The sequence below is a fragment of the Melospiza georgiana genome, chromosome 3, assembly GCF_028018845.1.
Source record: "Melospiza georgiana isolate bMelGeo1 chromosome 3, bMelGeo1.pri, whole genome shotgun sequence".
NCBI lineage: Eukaryota > Metazoa > Chordata > Aves > Passeriformes > Passerellidae > Melospiza > Melospiza georgiana.
This window is the reverse complement of record NC_080432.1, coordinates 52399504-52423655: the sequence shown is the minus strand read 5'-3', so window position 1 is coordinate 52423655 and position 24152 is coordinate 52399504. Positions and strand designations below refer to the sequence as shown.

The window sequence follows — 24152 nt, the reverse complement described above, 5'->3', positions numbered from 1 at the left end:
CCAAAGCTTTGCAAAAGCTCAGAGTGTTCTGTGAATCACACACACACACCTGACTACTACCAGGTACCTGCCAAGCACACTGGGTAGTAGCTCATCTGTAGCTGGTTTTTGTATGCTTCAGTTTTCTAGATCAGAGACCTATGAGAGGTTGTGTCCCTAGAGAAGTGATGACTGGATCTGGGAAGGTTTGAGTCACAGCAGAAACAATTACCATAAAGCTGGATGAAGCCACTGTGTGGCTTGTGACTTAGGCTGATCTGCAGACAAATTAGAAGAGATGGGTTTCCTGAACTGAGGTGTAAGAAAGGAGATACCTTTTCCAGCTTTTGCTTCCTTGTTCCTTGTTTTTCCATCACCACTACCTGTCACTGTCAGCAATGCAGGCTTGTTGGAAGATGTTCACAGTTGAATTTTCAGAAGCACAGGATCTCTTCAAAATGTACGAAGGGCATTCATTCCCCACTGTTGGGCTCTGTTCCCTACAGAGGCCTGCAGAAGCTGCTGCTTTGTGTGATGTGAGCTGTTTGCACCAAACAGCAGAATTGAGGTGGGGTCTCATCAAGTGGAATAGGCAAGTCCCCAAAGCAGCTCTCCATTTTGTTTTCTACCATGCTCCCAGTAGGTCTCTGTAGGACCACTTGTTTAAGATTCCTTATAACCCCTGATCTTAACCTTTCAGCAGTATTCATTCAAACATCCCACTTCCAAAGGTGAAGAACACAAGGGTGAGGAGAAATACAGGACATTAGAGCCCTACGTTATGATCAGAGCAATCACAGAACAGGATCACATCCAGATGGTTCCTGGACACATCCACTGAGGGAGACCACACAACCTCTCGGGACAATCTGTTACAGTGCCGGGTCGCCTGCATAGTACAGACGTTCTCGCCCGTATTCAACTGGAACTTCCTACGCATCATTTGAGGAGCCAGGCTCTGCTCGGTGCTTCCAAGCAATAGGACCACAGGCAAAGGGCAGAAACTGATGCTAAGGAAGTTCGGCCTGTACGAGGTACCCCAGCACCAGCGTGTCCCAACGCGGTTCTACCGGGGCCCTGCGCACCCGCTGTGTTCTCTGTTCTATGTCCTGTGTTCATCGCGCTCATGCAAATCACGCTGCCGTGCGAAGGTCTATTCCGCGGGCGGCGAAGAAGGCGGTTCCGACGCAGCCCTTCCTTCCTCCCGCCCCGGCGCTGCACCGCCGCTCCCCGCCGCACCGAGACACGGCCGGCACTCTGCGCAGCCGCGGCCCCGCCACCGCCCCGGGACGCGCGTCACTTCCCGCCTGGGCCGGCGGAGCGCGCCCCGGTCCCGCCCCGTCCCGGCCCCGGCGCGGCCCTGCCCTGCGAGGGCCGGCATGGAGAAGCTGCGGCGGGTGCTGGCCGGGCAGGACGATGAGGAGCAGGGACTGACAGCGCAGGTACGGCCGGGTGAGAGCCCGCTCTCCCTTCTCCTCCCCGGCGCGGGGCGGCGCGGGTCTGTGGCTCAGGCGCTGCCGTGCTCTCCCCGCCGCCTTCCCCCGTGCCCGGCCTGCGCACACGCACTCGCCGCTTCCCGGTGCCTGGCAGAGCGGGGCAGGCATCGGCAGGCAAAGGACGGACCGAAGTTTGCGGCGTGTGCCGAGCCACGGGCGGTGTGGGCAGCAGGCTCTGCCCGGAGGATGGGTTTTGGCAGTTACTCATGTGCGAAGCTTTTGGCTGTGTTGGTGGTGGCTTGGGGTCCTTTCTACAAGTTTTTCTTGTGCTTAAACAGGGAGCAGAAAACATACTGTGCTCATTTCCAGCCCGACTGAGTCTGCTATTCAGTGTAAATTGCTTCTCCATTCCCGCATGCCCTTAAATTTGCACAAACAAAAGTTTTGTTTAACAAACAAAACGTCGTTTTGACTACATTCTGCTGAAGTTACTTTTTGCTCGTTACTCCTTAAGTATGGCTCAATTGTTTTATTTCCTTCCCACTACCTTCCTCATCGCCAGGGAGTTTTTTGTTGTTTTTTTTTTGTTTCGTTTTTACTGTGTTTGGAGACCATACATTCCTGAGAACTAATCTCGGGGTTGAAGCAAAGCTGAGCATGCTTACAAAGAACCATTTATTCCTTTAGCTCCCTCTTAACTCATGTGACTGCAGGTCAAAGTGCCCCACATCGAGGAATATCTTGCTCGCTACTTGCAGGGTGCTGGAGCATGGAGGAGGAGGCTGGAATGTAGCTGGGATCTGAGCTGTGGCTGACAAACCTCGGGGAACCAGCACAAACTGAGCATAGCTGCGGTGATATTAGTTCTGGCAGCTTGCTGCTGGCATGCTTCACTTGGTTTTGCACCGAGTTGCCATTTGTCTTCAAGGTTCGTGATTTTGGCTTCTGCCACAGCAAAGCACCTAAATTGTGTCCAGTGATTCTGGAAGCAGTGTAGAATCTTTGCCCTTTCGTGCCAGAACTGGCTGCCAGCATTTGCGAGGGGTGCTTCACCTTCTGCTCTTCTCAGGCTTATCAAAGAAATACTTACATTTCTGTTAATTTCTGTTCAGTTCCAAGAGAATTGATTATTCTGCCATCACTAGGCACATTTCACACAAGGCACATGTGTGCCTTAGTGTGACATAGTGACATAGAGTTTTTCTTTACTTGGTGCTGTGATAGTTGTTTTAAGGTGGCAACCAGTAGATAAATGCCTACATATTTATTGCTTTCTTATTTGAGCTGTATACCCTGAGGAGAGAACTCAGCTAAGAATGTGTTTAGTTTATTAAATGTCAGTAATTAAACTATATAGGATTTCACTATTGCACATAATAATATTAAGAGAAATCTTAATATTAAATAAGAGAAATCTGCCTATACTTAAAGCCTGTCTGGTACATGATGGAAGAAAACTTAAAAATGTGTCTTTGGAGTGTCATGCTGAGATGAACCAGAAAGATCTTTAAAATAAATAAATACCCCTTGACTTAAAAAAAAAAAAAAAAACAAACCTCAAGTCTTTAGGTCAGGCAGTTTCTCAGCTGTATTTTTTCTCTCAAGGTACCAATGTGTTTGCAGAACAGTGGAAATCAAGCCTCTTTTTAGAGAGGAAATTCATATGTGACCTTCACTAAAGCTGGAGCTGAGTGGTGCTGACTATTTTTAAAGTGTGTGTATTAGAGCAAAAAAAGTATGTGTGCACCCATGCAGAGAGGAACACTTGGTAAGAGGTGGGGCTGTGAAACACAGTGTGAGGTTATGCACTGTGTGTGTAAAATCTTCAGCTGTTTCCATGATCTTTGTGGAGACAAGTCATGTGTTTGGCTGAAAACAAAGGCCCTCTCTTTGGAATATCTGATAGTTGTGCAATAGCCATCATATGGTTCATGTCCATAGATATCTCTGGATTCTTTCCCTTGGTTTTTGCAGAACCATTATCATGCAGTCACAAGTCATTCCTGCTAAGTAGAATACACATCTATAATGAAAGAACTGTGTGATGATTCAGTGAAGGCTTTCTGTACTTTCTAAACTCTTCAGATGACCAGCTGTTGTCTCTTGCTGCAATTAGATCCATTATTCTAAAAATATTTTAAAAAAAAGGAATGAATTACCAAAAGGTTCGATAATAAATGTAGCAGTGTGATGATGTTTTCGGGGCAGCATTGTGCTGTATAGTTTTATCAACACCAAAACTAATGTAAAAGCAGTCCACGTGACACATTAGATGTTGCATGAAATCTGACAGCTGCTTAAAGCACTCAATAAGATTTCAACAGAGGAATAGACCAGATATTTCTTATATTTTTATAAGAAATTGTATATTACGTTTCTTATATTACATTTCTTATATTTAATTTCTTATGTTACGCTTCTTGTATTTTAATCTCAACTGGTGGTGGAAATACATATAAGGAGGCTTGTTAGGGAAAGATGAAAATATATCACTATAAATATTGTTTCACTGTGGTTTAAAAACTGAATTCTGCAAATTTACTCAGCATTTCTTTGCATTTTCTCCATTACTTGGATATTTAACATTGAGAGAAGATGTAATTGTTAATTTCTAGATTAGTAAAATAAAGTGCTCCTGTTTTTCTGTTTGCCCGTGTGGAAAACTGTTATAAGATCAATAATATATGGAAGGAACCTAGGTGGATGCTCAGAGCCACAAGAAACTATTTATTTTTGATCAAAAGCAGCCTTGTGGATTATCATTCATACTGTTTATTGTGTTTCTATTGTAAACTCTTCAGCAGTGATGCTGTTGTTGCAAGCCTGTTCCTTACGTTTCAGAAAGTCTCCATTCCAGATTCTGGTTTCCACTTGATGTTTCCTCCTGATTTTTGGAAGTCTTGGTCATTTCTTTCCTATACTATTAGCTTGAAATAGCCTGTGAATAAAAAGCTTCTTGCCCAGGAGTTTGGCATTAAAGCTTAGCAATAGAAGACTAAGGATTTCCTTTTGTTGATTTCAGTTTAATTTTTCTTTTTCTTCTTAGAAACAAGCTGATAAGCAGTATAGCAAGAAGGGTTATATTTTACAGGAGCTCCCTTGCCACCATTACTGTTGTCCACATGAACTACAGATGTGGAACATGCCTGGAAATTATTTCAGCCTCCTAAGTATAAGCTTTTGCCTATGCAAATAGACTGCAGTGACAACTCTTTTTCTGAAATCTGGGATTAGCTGCATAATTTGTGTTAGACACACAAAAAGAATCTTCAGCACCTTTGCGTTGTTTCCTGCTTTTGTTGCAAGGGCAGCTTAGACTTCCTTTTTCTTAGGGTTCATAGTCTCTGTTACCTCAGGGTGTCCCGTGGTCCCTGGTACAGAAATTGCTGCCTGCAGCACGTGTGGCAGGGTTCCTGCCCTGTCAGGTCCTCAGCTCCTAGAGTGAGCCTGGCACTGGAGCACCAGCTGGTGTCTGGTTTACACAGCTGAACTGTGTATCTGTAACTCAGCTTTTGCAGCAAGTGCTTCTCTGCAGCAGTGAAAACAGGCGTCTTGGAAAGGCAGTGAGTTCCATTGCTTCTGTGAAACCCAAAAATAGAAATTGTAGAATACCCTGACTTGGAAGGGACCCACAAGGACCATTGAGTCCAGCTCCTGGCTCTGCACAGCACCATCCCCAAGAGTCACATCCTGTGCCTGAGAGCATTGTCCAAATGCTTCCTGAACTCTCTCAGGCTTGTGATCACTTCCCTGGGAGCCTGTTCCAGTGCCCAGCCACCCTCTGGGTGAACAGCCTTTTTCTAATATCCAGCCTAAACCTCCTTTCACAGCTTCAGCTGTGAATTCCCTCATGTCATGTCTCTGGTCACCAGAGATAAGTGGTCAGTGTCTGCCCCTCTGCTTCCTCTCATGAGGAAGCTGTAGTGAGGCCTCCCCTCAGCCCCCTGAGGTATTAGGGACTAAGGAAATGCATTACTAGATCCCCAGTTTCAGGATTTCAGACTCTATTAAATAGGTTCAGCTTGACAACATAAATGGTGATATCATTGGGAGTGGTTGGAAGGATGAGCCTTCACTTTAATACCATTTAATGTATTTAGTCTTATTATTACACAGAATGCAGCCCTCACACCACAACTTATCTTCCTGTAGTTCATGTGCATATATTGTCAGCCAGTTTTTAAGAATTAAATCCATAAAATGCATCAAACTTTTTGGGGTTTGTGGTATTTATTGCTCCAAGCCTTTGTGTGATTCTCTTATTTCTTGTGCTGTTTTTTTGTTTGTTTGTTTGTTTTCACCTCTTAACTGTTAGGGATTTAACTGAAGATAAAGCTGTTTTCAAATTTATTTGAAGAATGAGGTCTCCTGGTAGTCACTTCAGGAGCACTGTCAGATAATAAGATTAGAAGTAGAAGAGCAGTAAGTGGCAGCAATGACCTGATGCACCTGAACAAAGGATTTATCTTCATCCTTTCCCTGTTTTCTAGGCAATCTGAAATGTGTGTGCTGGATTTACTGATATTATTGGCCTATCTACACTTCATTTCTGAACACAGATGGAAAGGATTTTTACTCTTTATTTTTGTGTGTATGTGTGCTTGTGATTAGTTGTATGAATAGGTGTAACTAAAGGCATGATTGAAATGGGTATCTTCTGCTGTTCCTACTCTTCTTAAAAATGCAGGCATTCAGGACTCTGTCAAATATGATTTAAAATACTAAACCATCATTCAGTTACTGCTTTTGTCTGTTTCTTTAATGCATGCATAAGGATAAAGTGTTGGACCTAGCAAGGTAAGTTGCATCTTCTGACCTTTGGGTAGTTCTGTCATCACAACACCTTTATGTGTGTGTGCATGTTGCAGTTTTTTATTAAACTAGGTACAGATTCCTCATTTGTATAGATGTGAAATTGTTCTAAGCAGTAACCAGATTTCCTTGGTTAGCTTACCACTGCCTAGAAAGAGAAATTTCTCAGGAGATAAGGAGGAATATCAGATTCATTGCCTGGGGAAAGTATATAATGTATATTTGGTTAATAAGTCTTGATTAATATATCTGTTGACTAGATAACAGGAGAGCAAGTTTGCCTGTGACATCTGAACAAATAGGAAAGTTGTTTATTTAAAGTAATTTTATGTAAGCTGAAGCAACACTTTGCTTAATAGGCCAGTTTAGAACAGAAAGTACATTTAATTGTAGTGACCTGGAGTAAGATGAAATGCATTGTTCTTACAGCGTGGGTGGAGATGAGCTGAGCCTATCTAACAAATCACTTGTGCTGAAAGGGGCCTTTCTGCCAGATACATGGCCCTGCCTCTTTCCTTACATCAGCCCTGCTGCTTTCCTGACAGCTTGCAGAGCTGGCTTGGCTCATTAGCCAAGTCATCAGAATAGAAGGAACACTAATTCTGTTCTCATGTCAGGAGTAGCTCAGCTCATTAGGTCCTGGAGTCACTCTGCAGAAGGAGGAAGGGAAATATTCCCTTTCAGCAAGTTAGCTTCGTCTGATGAGACAAACTGTGTTAGTTTGCCTACACCTTCAGGAAGGTAATTGGAAGAGAAACTGGAGTTGTAATGCTTGCAGGGGATACTGGCATTAATATATGCAAGGGATCCTCTCTAGTAACAGGAGAAGGTGGTAATGTTTATAGGAACCTACAGTGTTGCACAAATGGATTAATTCCTTTGCAAATTGCTGGAAGGTCCATTCATTCTTTTAATTTGGTACAACTCTGACTATTTTCAGTTGTGTGGTGGTTAAAAAAACCTGTTTGAAAATGAAGTAGTGTTGCTTGCATGCCAGGCTGTACCTTCATGGGTTTTGGTTTTTTTGTTTGTTTGTAAATATGTTTCCATATGTTCCAGATTGATAATATGATTTTTGTGATAGGAAAGAATTAATACACAAATAACTGTTAAGCAAGGTAAAATAATTATTTCTGGCTAAAAATTATTTTGTTTGAAATAAAGGGCTTCAGTGGTAGAGAAAAAAATTGTCCTTTAGATTGTTCTAAACTGGGTGTGTAATATCCTCTTTTTCCTCTCTTCTTATGAAGGTCCTTGATGCCTCAACACTCAGCTTTGGAACTCGAGTCAGATGGTTTGCCATATGCTTTGTTGCTGGCATTTTATGTTCTTTTCTTGTAAGTAAAGTTATTTCTTTTCTTGGGCTTTATTATTGTTCTACAGTTAAACCTCATATTCCTCTTTTATGTGTGATTCTGTGTTTGCTTTATCCTGCATTCTAAATAAACATTTTATTTAACTGGACTTTAAATACATAATTGACTATTGATCTCTAAATTATGATTTTGGCCATTTTTCTTCCAATTACAGAAGTGAGCATTTTTACTGTAGCATAATACATTTTCTTACTAAAAGGTTTGAACATGACAAAATATGCTCTACTTTTGTACCTGGTGTATTAGGAAAGAGGTGCATACCCATCCTATTTTTTTTTTCTCTCTAATAAAAGGGAAAGAGACGGGGGAAGCTTGAAGGGTTTTTAAAGGCTGGAGAAACTACAAGTGTAGCATGTCGCACTCAACAAATCAGTGGGTGTGGTTGTGTGTTGACACTTGAAAAACCTGCTGCACTCCTGGTGGTTTTACAGTCAGCAAAGCATGTGTTCATTCCTGAGCTTTAGGGGCTGGCAGGAGTCTGCAGCCTGCACTTAAAAGCTGAGATCTATTAATTGCTTGGCTCTGTCAAAATCTGACACAGCTAACTTGCACAAGAAGGCAGTTTGTCAGCTGCATGGAAACTCCCAGAAACAGCTGCAAAAACATTGGGGAAGTCCTCTTCTTTTCCTCCTTCTCTGTTTTCCCTCCTCTCCCTTTTCCTTCCCCTCCCTTCCTCCCTCTTTTCCTTTCTTTTCACCACAGATTTCTACTGAAATTGCAATTGAGTTAGAATGCAGTTGCTTTTTTGTTTGGTTGGGTTTTTTCAGGACGCAGTGTGCAGATCACAGTTTGTTTTGCTTCTAGTGGAGGCTTTCTTTAGGCTCTGACAGGCTGCGAAAGTTGGGTCTGTACAGCCTGGAGAAGAGAATGTTGTGTAGAAACCTCATAGCAGCCTTCCAGTTTCTGAAGGGGGTCTGCAGGGAGGCCAGGAAGGGGCTCTTTGTTAGGAACTGTGGTGATAGGACAAGGAGTAATTGAGAACAGGGATATTTAGGTTAGATGTAAGGAAGAAATTCTTTATTGTGAAGCACTAGAACCGGTTGTCCAGAGAAGCTGTGGATGCCCCATCCCTGGCACTGTTCAAAGCCAAGCTGAATGGGGCTTTGAGCAGCCTGGTCTAGTGGGAGGTTGTATCTAGGTGGTCTTTCATTTCCCTTTCCTATGATTCCTTTTCTCCCTGATCCTCACAGGGAGCTGTGATCAGCAGAAGGCTTCAGATTTTTTTAAGTTCAGTGAAAAGAAGAGATCTGGAAGAGTACTAAAATGTTTCTATTCAGCCTCAGTGTGTATTTAAGCTGCAAGTCTAAATGGTTGATTGGAGGAGAAAGGAAATGGTGAATATTAGTGCAGCTTTATGACATTTTATCTTGTGTGCAGAGGTGTAGGATGTACAGTGGGGCATTGTAACAAAAGTGGAAGTGTTGTGAAATAGGATGTAAGCAGTACAAATAAATGTGTTCAGTAATATACATGAACTGCCTAGTTGTAAAAATATCCAGCAATCCATTGAACCAACACATTGTTTGCCAGCAGGTGGCAATAGAAGTGTGCTGGGGAGTGATTGCTGCAACTCAGAGACCAGTGTGCTCTGCTAGTGTATACCAGAATTGTGTTCTTCTTGTAGTATGAAATTGTATTTATAGACTATAAAATCTAAATAAATTGAATTAACTAATTGCAAACTTGCCAATAACCTGTCTTTTATAGGGAACAGCATTGCTATGGCTCCCAAAGGGCATCAAACTTTTTGCAGTGTTCTACACCCTGGGAAATATTGCTGCTCTTGCCAGGTATAATTTCTTAGTTATTTGTTTTAGAAAAGTACCTTCCTTTTCAGCTACATTTCCATTTTCTTTTACTCTAGAGTGCTATGTTGTGTGTAAACAGCATTGTTTTATATTGAATGCTAATAACAAAAACTTGTTTGTTTTACAGTTTTGTTGTTTATCAGTTACTTTACACAACTGTTTGTGGCCACATCACAGCTGGTGTCTGGAGTATGAATAACCAATTGCTAGCTAAATGTTTTGTACTTTTTACATCCAAGTCCTTCTGCCAGGTACAGAAGTACCTCAGGTTCCGGAGCAAGCTGGTAGTCTGCCCTCTGTGTGGATACTTTGTTACTGGAAGGAGCTTTTTGCTTTTAACAGAGAGATCATCCTGTTTCCAAGAAAACTTTCAAAAAGGAAACATTCAGGAAATCCTTGTTTTGACTGTAAGGCTGAAAGCAGAATCTAACGTTTGCTCATAGTGTATTTTTAAACACTCTGATTCTTTGAAATGTTCCACATAGCAGTCCTTAAAGATTTGCCTCTAAAAGGGGCCCTCTTAAGATTGAAAACTTTGCTTTCACAGTTTGAAAGACGCATAAGAAACATAATGTCCCTAAGGTATTTTCAATTTCTGTTTTTCCTCCTTCTCTTATTATCTTAGTGTAGTCGAGGCATGGTCATAGGACTCACACCCCAAGTCTGGTCTTGACCTTCATGGACTCTGACTTTAGTCAAGTAACTTAACTTTTGAGTCAAAGCATTGTTAATCTGTTAGAACTCATGTAATGTGACATTAACATTTGAGAAATGTGAAGGTACTGCCTTTCCCCAACAAATATGTTAGGAGACAATAATGTCTATACTGACATGGAGTCTCAATTGCAGAACTATTCCATCTCTTTCTAAAACAAGACAAAAAGTGAATGCTGGAGCTAGGCAAAGCTAAATTTTTGCCTTTCTCTCCCTTAGCTTACTCTTTATTCTTTGGTTTTGGTTTGGGGTGAGTTTTTTTGGTTGTGTTGTTTTTACCTGGTACTTTGAGTGTGTTTTCACTTCTTCAAATTAAATGAGCATTTTAGAAACTTACTACTAATGAAGTCAAATTGAGTTAAGAGGAAAGTTTTTCCAGACTAGTATTTTTTTCAGGAGAATGCTGAAAAACTTTAGTCTGCACTCCAGCTAAAATTAGAAGAAAGAGGAGGCCCATTTTTCATTCAGTACTCCTTTTGGATATAAAAAACAGGCAGCTGTGTTCTAAGAACAGTAGGAGATGACAATGAAGTCCCAAATTGACAAGCAGATTTAAACTTTTCCAGGCTTCTTTGCAAGTCTGTATTTAAAGCAAATGCAGTCACCACTCTTACTAGCCTGGTTAGTCCCCTCTAGCTTGTCTTTACTATTGTTTTCTAACCATGCATGTGAAAACAATGATACTTACTTGATTGTTCTCAGGGATGATGAGTGTGTCTCTACAGAATTATTCTGTTTAATTGGAGGATGTCTAGAATTTATTTCCAGCCTTTTTTTCTGCTTCATATGGAATCTCTTCTCGTCTCTGGTGCAGCTCTTGTGATGTCAGTCTTCTCAATATGAATCAGATTACAAACAATGAATTTTGCTTTCTATATTTTTTTCTGCCTACTTTATGTGGCCAAAATGTGATTCCTTTTTAGCACTTCATTTTCCTCATCACTACCCTTCCAGTAGCTAATATTTTCTTCGAGTTCTTCATGTCCCCTTTTTTTTGGTCTTAATTTAATTTTATGGCTCAGCAGACAAGATGAAAAAATACTGAGAAGAAATTAGTTTGGATTGCAGTGAATATAAAACTTTTCTTTTTCTATTGAATTGTGAAAACTTTTTTTTTTTCATTTAATATGGACATTTGAAGTCTGTCTCCATAAGATAAAAAATGTGAAGGAGATACATGTGCAGAATTGCTGGTAGGAGAACATTTGGATGTAGAAGATTGAGTTTTATTTGCTGCCTGGAATGTGGATTCCCATAGTTCTTCTGTCATAGAAGGCTTAATATTGGTTTCAGGAGGAAACTCTATCAAATTCTTTCCTGCTTCATTTCATATAAAAAAGAATTACTAGAAAAGGAGTTAGACTAGGTTTTCTGCTCTGTAGTAAAGCATTCAGACCACCACGAGATTACAGGCATTTGAACTCTCTCATTAAATTGTTGTGTTTTCTACAAAGCAGAATGACAAGGAAGAAAGAGACTCATCTCAAATATTTGAAGCCAGAGAAATACTCCTGAGTTTGTGAACTCTTAGTTCAGCTGGCATTTCTTTGCATAAAAGGTACAGCATGTGGTGTTGCTGATGGTTTTCATTCTCCCTTCTAGTTAACTACAGAGTAGAAAAAAGCAGGAGGATTAATACAAACTACTGAACTTTTTCTGCCTTTTTGCTTGCTGAGTTTAACTAAAGAGTTAGAACTTCCCTGTAATCTTGATTGTAGCTCCTTGCATTCTGCCTGGATTAAAGTGTGTATTATTAAACAAAAAATTTCTACAGCAGGTTGGTCTTTGTAATCTTGACATTATTTTGGCGAGTCAGTTGTTATAAAAACTTAAACACAAAATTCACTAGACTTCAACTTGATAAATATGCTATACTTAAAATGATTTGTTTTGGTACTGTAAAAAGCTCTAACCACTATATTTGTTCCCATTATGTTTCCTGAAATCGTGCATATGATCTCATTTACTTCTGCAGTTGAGTTTGCTCATCATTTTTTTTCCTTCTTTTTTTTTCTTTTATGGTGCTTGCCATCTTAAAATAACAATCAAAACATCTTTGACCACCCACCCATCTCTAAATTCATGTAGAGCTACTTATAGTCATAGTTCAATCTCCCCCCATTTAGTATCTCTTAACATGGTTTAAATTTAACTGTAACTGCACTGCTTACTTAATCGCCTTTATTTATAAATGGCATTCAGTGCCATCAAGCAGATTATTAGTTGAAATGTGTTTTTTCTTATTTGATGGAAGAGTTCATAAAAACTGATTTGCATCAAAGCTCTTCTGTTATTCCTTAAGTATATCCTTGTCACACTCTGTCCTCTCTTATCTCAACCAATATAAGTATTCTTGTATTTGCCTGTTACTTTTTTTTTTCACTATGGTAATATTTTGGAAAGAATTTCGTGACCAATGGTTGACTCATAGACTGTTTCCAGGGCTAAATTCATGGAGTATTTCACCTTCTGTTCTAGTTAGTCTCTGTTGCTAAGCACTGAAATATCTTTTTTTAAAACCTTTGTAGTCATCTCTCTGTTGGAAAACTGGTTAATTACCTACTGTCTTTTACAAAGAGTTATTTGAAAATGATTTACAATTTGTTTTGGTTTTTTATCTCCTATTAGTACATGTTTCCTGATGGGGCCACTGAAGCAACTGAAAACAATGTTTGATCCGAAACGATTAATAGCTACGATTGTGATGTTGGTAAATATACTATCCTTCTTTCCTTTTCTTAAAAAGTTTTCCTTTAGCTTCAAAGCTAAATTTGATGCTTTTCTAAAGGGAGGTTATTTCTCAGTCTGCCTCTTCCTTCTGCAGAGAAATGACAGTCAAGCTGTTAAGCTCTGTATGTCACAAAGATCATCTAGCTCCTTTCTCTGAACATGTATGTTTTGTTCTTTATGATTTTTTAAATTAATCATTTGGAGTAAAATATTCCTTATGAAATCTTTCTTAGTAAATGATAATGGCAGGTTAATTATTTTTAATTTATTTTCTAAAATATTTTCTTCAAGAATAAGGGGAGGGACTTTTTTAGCTACTGTGGAAAGTCAGTGACCACCAAGTGTAACTTGACAGTTGTTTTTTGGCTGCAGCTGGTTTGTAAAGGTCAGTGGTTCAGCACTTTCAAAGCAATGGAGAAAATTAATTATTTCCCCAAAGTCTGGGAGGCCACATGTTCAGCTTTGAGATTCTCCATTGTGACATCCTTGGCTCCTTTACTTCCATGACCATAATTTCTTCTTCCAGGAGGACGGAAAAAACCTTCTCCCCAGTATCAGAATTCCTATCCCTATATTAAGGATAGGAATCTCTATATTAGGTAGTTAAAATAAATTTCTCCCCTTGCTGCTTCTCTGTTTAATACTTTTCTCTCTTGCTCCTATGATTTGTTTCAACTTTGATTTTTGAAATGTAGTTGGCTTTCCTATTCTCTCTATCATATAACTTGTTTTTCTAGTTTAGTGAGTAAGAAAGTCTTCATAAATTCTTTCTGGATGGCTGTCATATGGAGGTTGTATGTTTTTTGTCTCTCACACCCACATGAAAAATAGTTATAATCTCTTTTGAGAAGCTTACATTTGCCCCTGTCTTTTGGGGGAGTCACTTGATCATTGCTTGGACTTTGCTTTGTTCTGCAGAGATTTGTTTTGTTTTGTTTGAGTGTTCTTGTTTTGTTCTGTCACTATTTCCAACTCATATCAAGTTACAAGTCCTAGAAAGGGTACCTTTGTAGGAGTGAATTAAAAACGTCCAAGAATATCTCCAGTTCTGCTAGAGTCTGTGTTTGCTGAGCATAAATTCTTTAACATTTTACAGCTGTGGGCTTTTTCCAATGAAGCTGAGAGCCTAGGCCAGATTCTTAAAACAGCAGGCACAAAAATCATTTTGCTCTGATGATCCTGTCATCCACTGTGCTCAGACATGGTGACAAAGGGAATAACTTTGAAGGCTGTAAAAACAAAACACATCAGGGAAATGGAAGGAGAGCAGAGCACACATCAGAGACCTACCTCTGCAGAGAGGCTACCAGCAAAGTTGGGAAAATGAGAATGAAAGGTTTCATCTAATAGTGAGTGTGAACATTGGATGAGAGCCAAGACTTTCAGTTTGGAAATTTGAGTAAAATACAGAAGAACTGGTAAATTTCAAGTTTTGAAAACTGTGAATGAATTTGACTGTTTTAATCCCCATGCTGACACAAAGCTAGAATTGTGAGCAGTTCAGGAGTCACAGACGTGTTTGGAAAATTTCAAGCGTATGTTACTTTTCTTCCTTTCAATAAAACACCAACAAATTTTTTTTCAAGTGAAAATTGATTTGTGGTTTTGTTCTGTTTTTTACTATGTGTAATGAAAAATGGAGGGAGCCAGATAAGATCTAGTGGAAAAGTTCTAAGTGATGGTTAAGCTTGCACAAATTGTATGATTATTTGGCATGGTAAACTATATAATTGTAATGTTCCATCCAAAGTGTTTAAGTACCTCGAACAAAGCTTCATGTGAGCTTTTTCACTGTACCTGAGGCAGCTGCTCCCTAGTGGACTCTTCATTAGTGTCAGAAGATGAAAAAGCACTGGCAGATGAGCCATAGCCTGTATTTGCCAGATCCTGTAATTGAGAATGGATGTTTTTAATAAAGGATTGTTGGTAGCAATGCACACATCTTTCTTGTCAGAGACAGGTGTTATGAATACCAGGTTCAAAATGATGGTATGTACTGGAATAAGAGAGTAGCAGTTACCAGGCTTCTTGATTCCTTTCAGTAAAGCTTTGTCATCTAAGCCCACCTCTTAATAGAACCAACAAATATGTGTGCACACACCAGCTTATACTCCTGCTGGTTCCTCAGCTCAGCTCCTGCCTTGTCTTCCTTTCAAGACTTGTCCCAGCCCTTCTGGCCATGTGTACTTCATGTGTGCTACTCATACTGTGCTTTGAAAAACACCATGGAGTTCATCATACAGTCACTGTGAGACAGCCTTTGTTTCATAAGTCAGTTTTAAAGTGCTGATTGCCCATTGAAAACATGGGAGTGATTACTGTACTTTCTTCATTGTGTATTTGAGCATTCATTCTTTTTTTTTCTTTCTCTCCTTCTCACCCCAGCTTTGCCTAATATTGACTCTGTGTGCTGTATTCTGGGTAAGTGAGAATACTTTTTTTTCTAAAAAGCAATCTCAGTTGGTTAGTTTATTAATTGTATTGTAGCTTTAAGATACAGTTCAGGGGTGAAGGAAAGGTGAACCTGTGTGTGGTGTTTTTGTTGTTGGCTGCAGTTGAGCTCAGGTGGAGTGATGAGCCTGCTGGCTGTAAAAGCAAATGCATCCTTCCACCTGCATGTGATGTAGATGAGAATGCAAAATCTAGAGCATTGGGTTCAGTCTGCAAACCTCTAGAATAAAAACTAAGAAAACCAAGCTCAAATATTGTTTTGTTTCAGTGATGCATACTTATGTCAGAAAATAGCAGAGTGTATAGCTGCCTGCAGAAGCCATGGATACAGAATATTAAGCTGGTTAAGATAACGGAAAAGAACCAGAAGTATCTGCAGGCACCTTGGTTGAAAACTAACTGTAGTTGCATTCCACAGAAGTAAAATATCTCACTGGAATGAACTTCCATATTTGCAGAAGTACAGTGATTGTACTGTGAGTGAGTGTTAACACTGATATTGTTAGGTGTTTCCAAAGCTAGAAAAGGTTTACATAACATGGTGCTAATGGAGTTGTGAATAAAATGAATAAGAGTTGTTGGGAAAGTCTCCTCTATTCTTGATTGATCAGTCTGTGCCAAGTGTCAGTATAGACTGGTGTGGTGCAAAATGAGCTAATTTGCAGTATTTGCTTTATTTTTGTTTAGTGGAACAAAAAAGGTTTGGCGATGTTATTCTGCATATTGCAGTTCTTGGCAATGACCTGGTAAGATTCCTAAAATTCCTTTGAATTTCTTCTCCCTGCCCCTACACCCTCATGATTATAAACCTATATATATATGATTCACATATAAGTGTGCCCAAATGCTAGCCTCAATCTGTTTTTTCTCAGCTAGGTTGTGTAACTCCAGCAAAATCTATATTCAGTCGTCTTGCAAAAATGGTAATTTGAAGTATATTCTGCAATGTGTGAACTTATCTGAAGCCTTATGAAAGGAATACATATGCAAAAAAAATTGTCCTCCTTTTTCTGCATTGTAGAAGTATACTCTCCTCTTTTTTGAATTCTAACTAGTTTTTTGTTTTTGAAATGAAAGAAACTAAAAAACATTTTCATAGGGTGCGTCCTGCCCCAGGAATATAGTGGGTAAAGAATGGGTGGATGTGAGAGGGTGAATTTAGTGCAGCAGGTGCTGTGATGACCAGGAGCTTGGGGGCTGGGTTTGGCAGTGTGTGAGTGCAGTCAGGTGAATGCTTGCAAGCCTGGCAGAAGTTCTGGAAGTTACTGCCTTTTCCACAGAGATACACACTTGATGTCCTTGTCCCAGGTGAATTTCTTGGTGTCCTTGTCCCAAATGCTCATTCTCAGGCAGCCCAAGGTGAGCACAGACCACAGTTCTTGCTTGAACTTGCCCTGAGTACACAGAGTCTGTACTGGACGTGGGTTTGAGGACAAGGAACCATTTGTTCAGGGACTGCTGGGCATGGTGCTAGATAGAGGGAAGGCAGATAGCTCAGACCGTGCTCTGTGTGTTTGCAGCAGACAGTTCACATTTGTTAACTGTCCTGGGGTTTGATCAGGCTGGGCATGAGAACACAACACTGCCTGGAGGCTTGTGAGAAACCAGTTTCAGAGAATAATAGAATTGTCAGCTGTCTGAGTGTCACAGTTGTGGAATATTATTCATCCTGCAGCATGTATCTGTATTTAGTTACATAAATAATATGATTAGATGTATATTTGCACAGTAATTTAGATTGTCTTTTCAACTGGAAGAAGTTGTCTCTATCATCTTGAGCGCCATTTTCACACCAATTTTCTATCCCTTTTTGATTTGGCAATAGCAAATCTGTTTTTTAAGTTCATGTGCAATGGAAGTTATGAACTACATTAAAATCAAGACAAAAACCCAACCAAAGAAAAAGTAAACCACCAAATCCATGTCACTGTTTAGTTCTTGTCCAAACATGTCCTTTTTTTTCAGGTAAGCATTAAATTGAATAGGTCATCTTGTTTAAAATTTTGTTACAACAGTTGCTTTTATTAATGCTAGCCTAAAGTGAAATAATTTGGTTCTAGGAGAGAAATGAGCAGTCTGCAAATATACTTTTCTTCTCTTTTTTTCAGGTATAGTCTGTCTTATATTCCTTTTGCAAGGTGAGTCTGCATGATAATTTCCATCTTAACAAAAGTCAGTTACCTTTATGCTGGGGAAAGGCATAAAGTACTTTATGTGTGTGGAAAAATATAACTTTTTAATTTTTAGAAAATGGCATAGCTGAACTTAAAATTCATGCTTAATATAAGCTTTAAATAGAAGTACAATACATAGTAATTCTCTTTAATAAATTTCTCAAGTTTCCACCACTGAAAATGAATCAAAGTTTTGTTTAAATAATGTCTCTAATGATTTAACAATACAGTGATGCAATAGTCACTTTTCTGGTACTAAAATTAAAGGTAACTTATGGATATGAGATCCTAGTTAAAAGCAAACAAGCAACATAGTGACAGCTTCTGTTTCTATTTCTGAATTCCTCCATCATTTTTAGGAGGGGCAAAGGCCCTCCTAAAATAAATGCTTTATTTTCATTTTGGCAAGCTCCTCTCTTTTCTTTCATTCTGGTGTGTACAAAAAGGGAATGAAAGCAGACCAAACACAGTGAAAACACATGCAAGTAATCAAATGTAAGAATCTGTTTTTTCTATGATTCATGTAAAATGCAGTTTGGTCTTCTTGACAGTGGGGTTTTTTTTTAAATTAAGCACTTCCATATCATTTAATGAGGCTTGCTGTTGTAGAGGTGTGAGGGAAAAGAATACAAAGCATTGTCTGTCCCTTTCATCTGGTATTTTCCCATAGCATCACCAAAAAAAATTTTTTAAAGTTTTTTAAAGCTTCAGATTTCATCTAGGAAGGATTTTTTTAAGACAGTTGTTGTTAATTACAGTGAATAAAATAACTGAGCTCCGGCTTCAAACTGTCATTTTACTATTTCTGACAATTCAGATTAACCCAGACAAAAGTAGTATTCTGAATTCTTATAGGTCCAGTGGCCATGAGACAGTCTCAGGAGGCTCATTCCTTTTTTTGGTCTTTTTTCTTTTTTTATGGCTTTCTCTGTAGAGGAAGCAAGTTGAGCTTCAGGGCTCTCTGACTTTTTCTTCCCTATCAACAATACTTCTAAGTTCTGGGCAGAAAAACATTAGGTTATATGCATCAGTTAATTTCTTTGGATTTATTTATCTATTAGATTTTATGAGCCGAAGAACTGAATTTTATAGAGACTGCTTTTAGTAATACCGTGATTTCTTTAGGGATTACTGAGTTATTTGCTCATGTCGAGTGATATGATAAATTTATTATATAGACTGCCTTTCTTATGGGAAGAATGATCTAAACCATGCTAAATGCCAGAGAATAGTATTATGTCATTTGTTTAAAGTATGCATTTCTCTTGATTTCATGAAATTATCATTCCTTGGTTTAACTCTTTCATGGTTTTCTCTTCAGAACATTTTACTTGTTCACGGGTTTGTTGGGGCGGGGGTTGTTGGTTTCTGTTTGTTTCTTCCTAAATTAATGCTTGCTGTCCTGTTGGCCTGGCAACAAAAAGCCCCACCAAACCAAACCCATATTAAAACAACAACAAATGCAACAAAACCAAAACCCATATAGCTAAGTGACTTTAAAGAGTGATGATAGTATGTTTCTTTATTTTTTTTTTGAAACTGACTAGTAACAGAATAAAAATTCCACTCCTTATTAAGTTGGTTACTTTTCTGTGAAAAGGAAAAATAATGGAGACTAAAGGGAATGATCTGAGCGTAACAGTCAGAAAACAGTTTATTGTTGATTGAAAAAAAGGAACCCTCCAGAACTTCCAAACCTTAAGGCTGAACCAGCTCTCTCCATCCTGCACTGTCAGTGCATAATTCCAGCCCTTCAGGCTGTGCTTTATTTCCTGCACTGTGACGGTCCAGCCCCAGTGTGGCTTGGAGCCCTGGCAGCTGTGCCCTGCTGGGGACTGGGCGCTCCTCAGCTGAGCCCTTGCTGGGCAGCCTTTGTGAAGTCGGGCTCTGCCCTTTGCTCAGCCTCCCAGGGAGCTGCAGAGCACCTCCCAGCACTGTGCCTGCCTTTCAGCACGGCCTGCAATGCAAACAGCACGGAAACCCCGGCACCGAGCTGGCCTGAGCCTGGCCTTCAGCTGGGTGGTGGAGTCACTCACACACAGATCCTGCATTTGATCAGCTCTTGATATGTCTCTAGTTTCTGCCGTATTGTAATTTTAAATAGGTAATGGTTTAGATGTTTATAAGCAAAAGAACAAATCCTAACTGACTTTTTCTTTTCTTTTTTAAAGGGATGCTGTGATTAAATGCTTCTCATCCTGTCTAGGGTAAATTAAAACCAGGAACCACTGTCCACTTTAAAAGGCAACTTTTTTCCTCTGTAAATTTTACTCAAAAAGCTCTATACTTTGCCACTTCTGAAAATACCCAGTAGCAGCAGAGTATTTTCCTTGCCTTTTACACTTGGGAGATTAAATAATTTTTACTAGAAACAGTTTTTAAAATAAATTCGGAGAATTATTTGTGTTTACCCTGGAACTTCCAGGCTTTTTTCTAACAAGAAAGTACATTTAAGTACTTCATACAGAGTGGTCTTAACACTACTTTGTATCCAGTAACAGTTTATTCCCCAGTGGAGGCAAGTTACTAAGGCCTGGGTAGTGTGCATAAAGGTTTCATTTACAGTTCTGTCTAAAACTTGCAATGTGCCATTTATGTTTGTATATTATCCATTGTATGGTTTTCCAAAGAAAGTTTTATAAACATTGTAAAGATTTGGAAGGTTTGTAATTAACTGCTCCTTTGAAATGTCTATACATGTGCCTTGTGGAAAAAACTTAATGAGAATGTGAAAGGAATGTTTAAAACCTGTTGGATTTTATTAAAAAAGTTATATTTTAAATGTTTTTTTTTTTAATTTCATACCTAAATACTTTTTACTGCAAGAACTTATGACTAATGTATAAATGGGACTTGTGAAATAAATTCATTTTAAAAGTGCCTTATACATTATTATTTAGGAATCAGCTATAGAGGGCTGAAAATTTCAGCATTACTCTTGAATAAAAATGAAAATATAAATGTTTGTATATGACTGTATCCAAATTTGTTTGATAGATTTTCAGAAGTGACCTTAAAGCTGCTTTTAGTATGTAGACAGACTGTTCATTCTGACTTAATCTGGTAATAGATTGAAGTACTGTAACACTTTGCCTGGCTCCAGTAAGAGATTCTCATTTCTGATTTTTCAGCTACAAACTCTCCAGTTATTCTGGAGCAAAGTTAAATCTTTAATGTTTGGTTGATATTATATTGCAGGAGGTTCTTTTTTGCACAGGATGGATATGCTTATATATGTGTGTTCAAAACTGAGTTGGTTTGGATTTTTTCTTCTGTTCATCCACAAATCTAGAAGAAGGAATTGCTTTGAAAAGATGTGATCTGCAGTGTCAGGAAGGAGAAAACCTCAGTGTTTTCAGTATTCAAAGTTCAGGCTAAAGAGACAAATTGAGGTACAGTATGTTCCTGTTGAGTATCAGTGCATGTTGCAAAATATAGCAACAACTTTTGGGGAAGCTGTGTTCAGGGTGATTGCATTACTTTGCAGCTAGACTTCCAACTAAGCCACGCCCTTTAACTGGTTAGTAACAATAAATTGCCAGGGAGGCATAGTCCCTGCTGGTGATAGCCAGGGGCAGGTAGTCCTGGCCTCACAGCCCGGCTTGCTAGAGCTGTGTGATGTAGGGACAGCTATTCCAGCTCTGCCCACGGCCCTTGGGTGAGTTTTTGGCTCCGTTTAGTTTTCAGCTTGCATTGAAGAGGAAGCAGGATGTGCGTGGGCAGTGATGGGCATCATCCTGGAAGTGACTGCCCCTTCCCCAGTCGCTGCTGCTGACCTCAGCTGACTGGAAAGATCCCGTCCCATCCTGTCCCATCCCATCTCTTGTGCCAGGCTTTCATTTGCTCCAGAGCTGGTTTTGCCCATCACCCACCAGTTCTGGTGGTACACAATCACCTTCACTGTAGTCTTTAATTAGAGTTACATTGGTTATTCAAAATTTATTTATTTATTTATCCACTGTGGTAAATTATGAAGTTACCATTCATGTGTTAACACTTAGATCAGCAGGGGAGAATGGGTTCAAGAACCAAAATCTCCATGTACTGGTATGCTTCCATATGCACTTTGGTCTGTGTAGTTACATCATGTGCCTTCCTTGTTTTTTTTTCTCTCCTGAACTTTTAAGGGTTTACTTCCTCCATCTGCATACAGAGCACACACTCTGTGTTGTTTTGCCTGTATCTTTTGCTCCTTCGCATCCTGTCTTTGTTTACTGTGTATGAGTATTCCAAGAGCTCACAGTTGGGGAATCTTCACAGTATAGTAATAACCATGATGATAGTGTACAACCATAGGCGTGAAGATCTGTCCCTGTGGATTGCATACATGCTACCCATTTTTTGATAAAGTTTTGGTACTGTAATTAAAACAATACTTTGAAATGAATACTGTAGAAATTACATGCCATGACGTCTAAGGCTAAATTTTGGAGTGATGGTAATCATCTTGGATCCATAGGAAATGTTTGTTTACTTATTACTGCACCATGAAACTTCTCCAAACCTCTGTTGGACAGCAACTTCCTGTCTTTTGAAAAGATAGGAAGTTGCTGTCTTGGATATCACAAAAACCCAAACCAAACCCCAAACAAACAACAGTCCTCCGACGGGGGTGGTAGCACTAACTGTCACAGAAGGCATTGACACTAGAAGGATCTCTGCACTGTACTCTTCATTACCAAACCAGGCAGCGTTTGTCCACTAAGTCCGAGGCAGCCAGCCCCTAGGTCTGAGTGTGTCTGTCTCTTGGCCGGTGTGCCTGCCCTTATTCATGATACTTCAAGTAATCAAGGAAATCAAAGTATCATTCTTGGTTTTAAGACGGCAAGAGAATTTAACATGATTCGAAAATACTGCCTCTTCACGTTTGGACGCCTGGGGAGAAATTTAGAGCCTTTTTGCCGTCGGGGCGCGAGCCCCGCCATCCTCTTCTTTAGTTCGGCTCTGCTGTAGGGCGGGCGGGAGAGGACCGGGGAAAGGCTCCGGAGTAGCGCCGCACCGAGCCCGACCAGTGCGGCTCGTTCGGGAGCGCGGCCAGTGCCGGCACGACCCCCGTCCCCGCCCGCACGCCCACCCCGCGCTGGGGAAGGGTGTTCCCGGGGCGGGCGAAGGGCGGGAAGGGGGACGGGTTATCGAGAGGGAAAGTCGGCGGCTGTCTGCGCAGAGCGAACTCGCATTCCGCGCCGGCAGCTCGGGCTCCTCGTCCGCCCGTGGCCATGGGGCTGCAGCCCCGGCGCGCCGCGGGGCCCTGCCCGCCCGCGGGAAGGAGCGCCGCCCTGCCCGGAGCGCGCTCCGCTCCTCCCTGGGCCCGCAGCGACGAGCCGGAGGGAACTCCCGGGCGGCCCGCAGCGCTGCCGCCCCTGCTGCCGGCCATCCTGCCGACCCCCTCCGCTTCCCCCGCTGCCGCCCGGGTGCAGCCCAAGAAGCCGCCGGCGGCCGCCTCGGCCCCCAAGAAAGCAGCGCCTCGGCCCGCAGAGGAGAAGGCGGCGAGGAAGGCGCGGGGGGCGCCCCCGGAGCGGCCGGGCCCCCTCTCCAGCTCCTGGCCCTGCTCGTCCCTGCAGCGGCCGCCTCCGCGGAGAGCGCCGGCCGAGCGGGCGGCGCGGCCCCAGCCCACCCCGCCGCAGCCGCGGGGCCGTCCGGGGGCGCCGGGGGCGGGCAGCCGCTCCTGCGAGAGCCTCGGCGGGGCGCCGGGCGAGGCGGCGGGGCGCTTCTCGCTGAGCCTGCCCCCGGAGGCCATCCGGGTGCTGCAGCGCCGCAGCTTGGAGCGGCAGCGGGGGCAGCCCGCACCCTCTCCCGCCGGCAGAGCCGCCCCGGCCCGGCGCGGCGACCTGCGCGCTCTGCTGAAGGTTTCGCTGCTCAACGACCGGCACCGCTACGACGACGAGGAGTACGAGGAGGAGGAGGCGGGGGCCGCGGCGGACGAGGGGCTGGTGCGGAAATGCACCGAGTGGCTGCGCGGCGTGGAGAGCGCGGCCGGGCGCGACCACCCCGAGCGGCTGGAGACGCTGCCGCACCTGGGCACCCTCTGAGCCCCGGCGGGACCGCGGAGCGGCCGGACCGGGGGGAGCTGGGGCCACCATCCGCGATGTCGTGTTCCGTGTTGTGTTGTCGGCTCCCTGGCAGCCCGGGCGGGTGGCGGCAGGGGCCGGGCAGCGGAGCCCCTGGCCCGGAGCCGATCCTCGGGGCGCCGCCGCCGGGGCGAGGGACAAAGGAGCGGCGCCGGCCCCCGCCCGCCGGTGCCCGGGTGCTGGGAGGGAGGGCACCGGCTGTGGGCGTCCTGCCTCCGCCCTCGCGGTTTTTTTAAAGATTTCTGACTACTTTATAAAATGTGCGTAATGGTTTTGTATATTTGTACATAAAAGTTCATTTTTATTTATTTGAATAAAGGACTCTTGTGTTGCGGTAGCCTTCGAGCCTTGGTGGCTTTGGCGTTGGGCTGCCCCAGCCTGGCGGTATCCGCTGTGTCGGTGTCCCTAAGGTAAGGATGGCGGGCTGGCACGGAGAGCCTGTTCCCTTCGCAGAGCCGCCGGCAGCTCGGCTCCAGGGATAACGCAGAGCGCGGATCCGCGGCGGCGGCGGAGGCAGGGACCGAGCGGGCGGGGGCGAGCCCGGCGCTGCCGGGGCAGATGGCAGCAGCTCCGCTCCCGGGGAGAGGCAGGGACGGCGGGAGGA

General features: G+C 42.1%; 2 protein-coding genes across 2 annotated transcripts; both read left to right on the top strand.

The window, feature by feature from the left end:
- The first annotated feature begins 1309 nt into the window (after window positions 1–1309).
- SFT2D1 (SFT2 domain containing 1) lies at window positions 1310–20360 on the top strand. The gene is made up of 8 exons (XM_058020783.1): window positions 1310–1421; window positions 7478–7564; window positions 9311–9393; window positions 12754–12835; window positions 15241–15276; window positions 15994–16052; window positions 17415–17444; window positions 19652–20360. Exons 1-8 carry the CDS (start codon window positions 1359–1361, stop codon window positions 19689–19691), a joined length of 480 nt encoding a protein of 159 aa, XP_057876766.1. The 5' UTR covers window positions 1310–1358; the 3' UTR covers window positions 19692–20360.
- A 2298-nt stretch (window positions 20361–22658) lies between these two features.
- Window positions 22659–23516, top strand: PRR18 (proline rich 18). The gene has a single exon (XM_058020707.1). It carries the CDS (start codon window positions 22697–22699, stop codon window positions 23507–23509), a length of 813 nt encoding a protein of 270 aa, XP_057876690.1. The 5' UTR covers window positions 22659–22696; the 3' UTR covers window positions 23510–23516.
- Window positions 23517–24152: the final 636 nt, after the last annotated feature.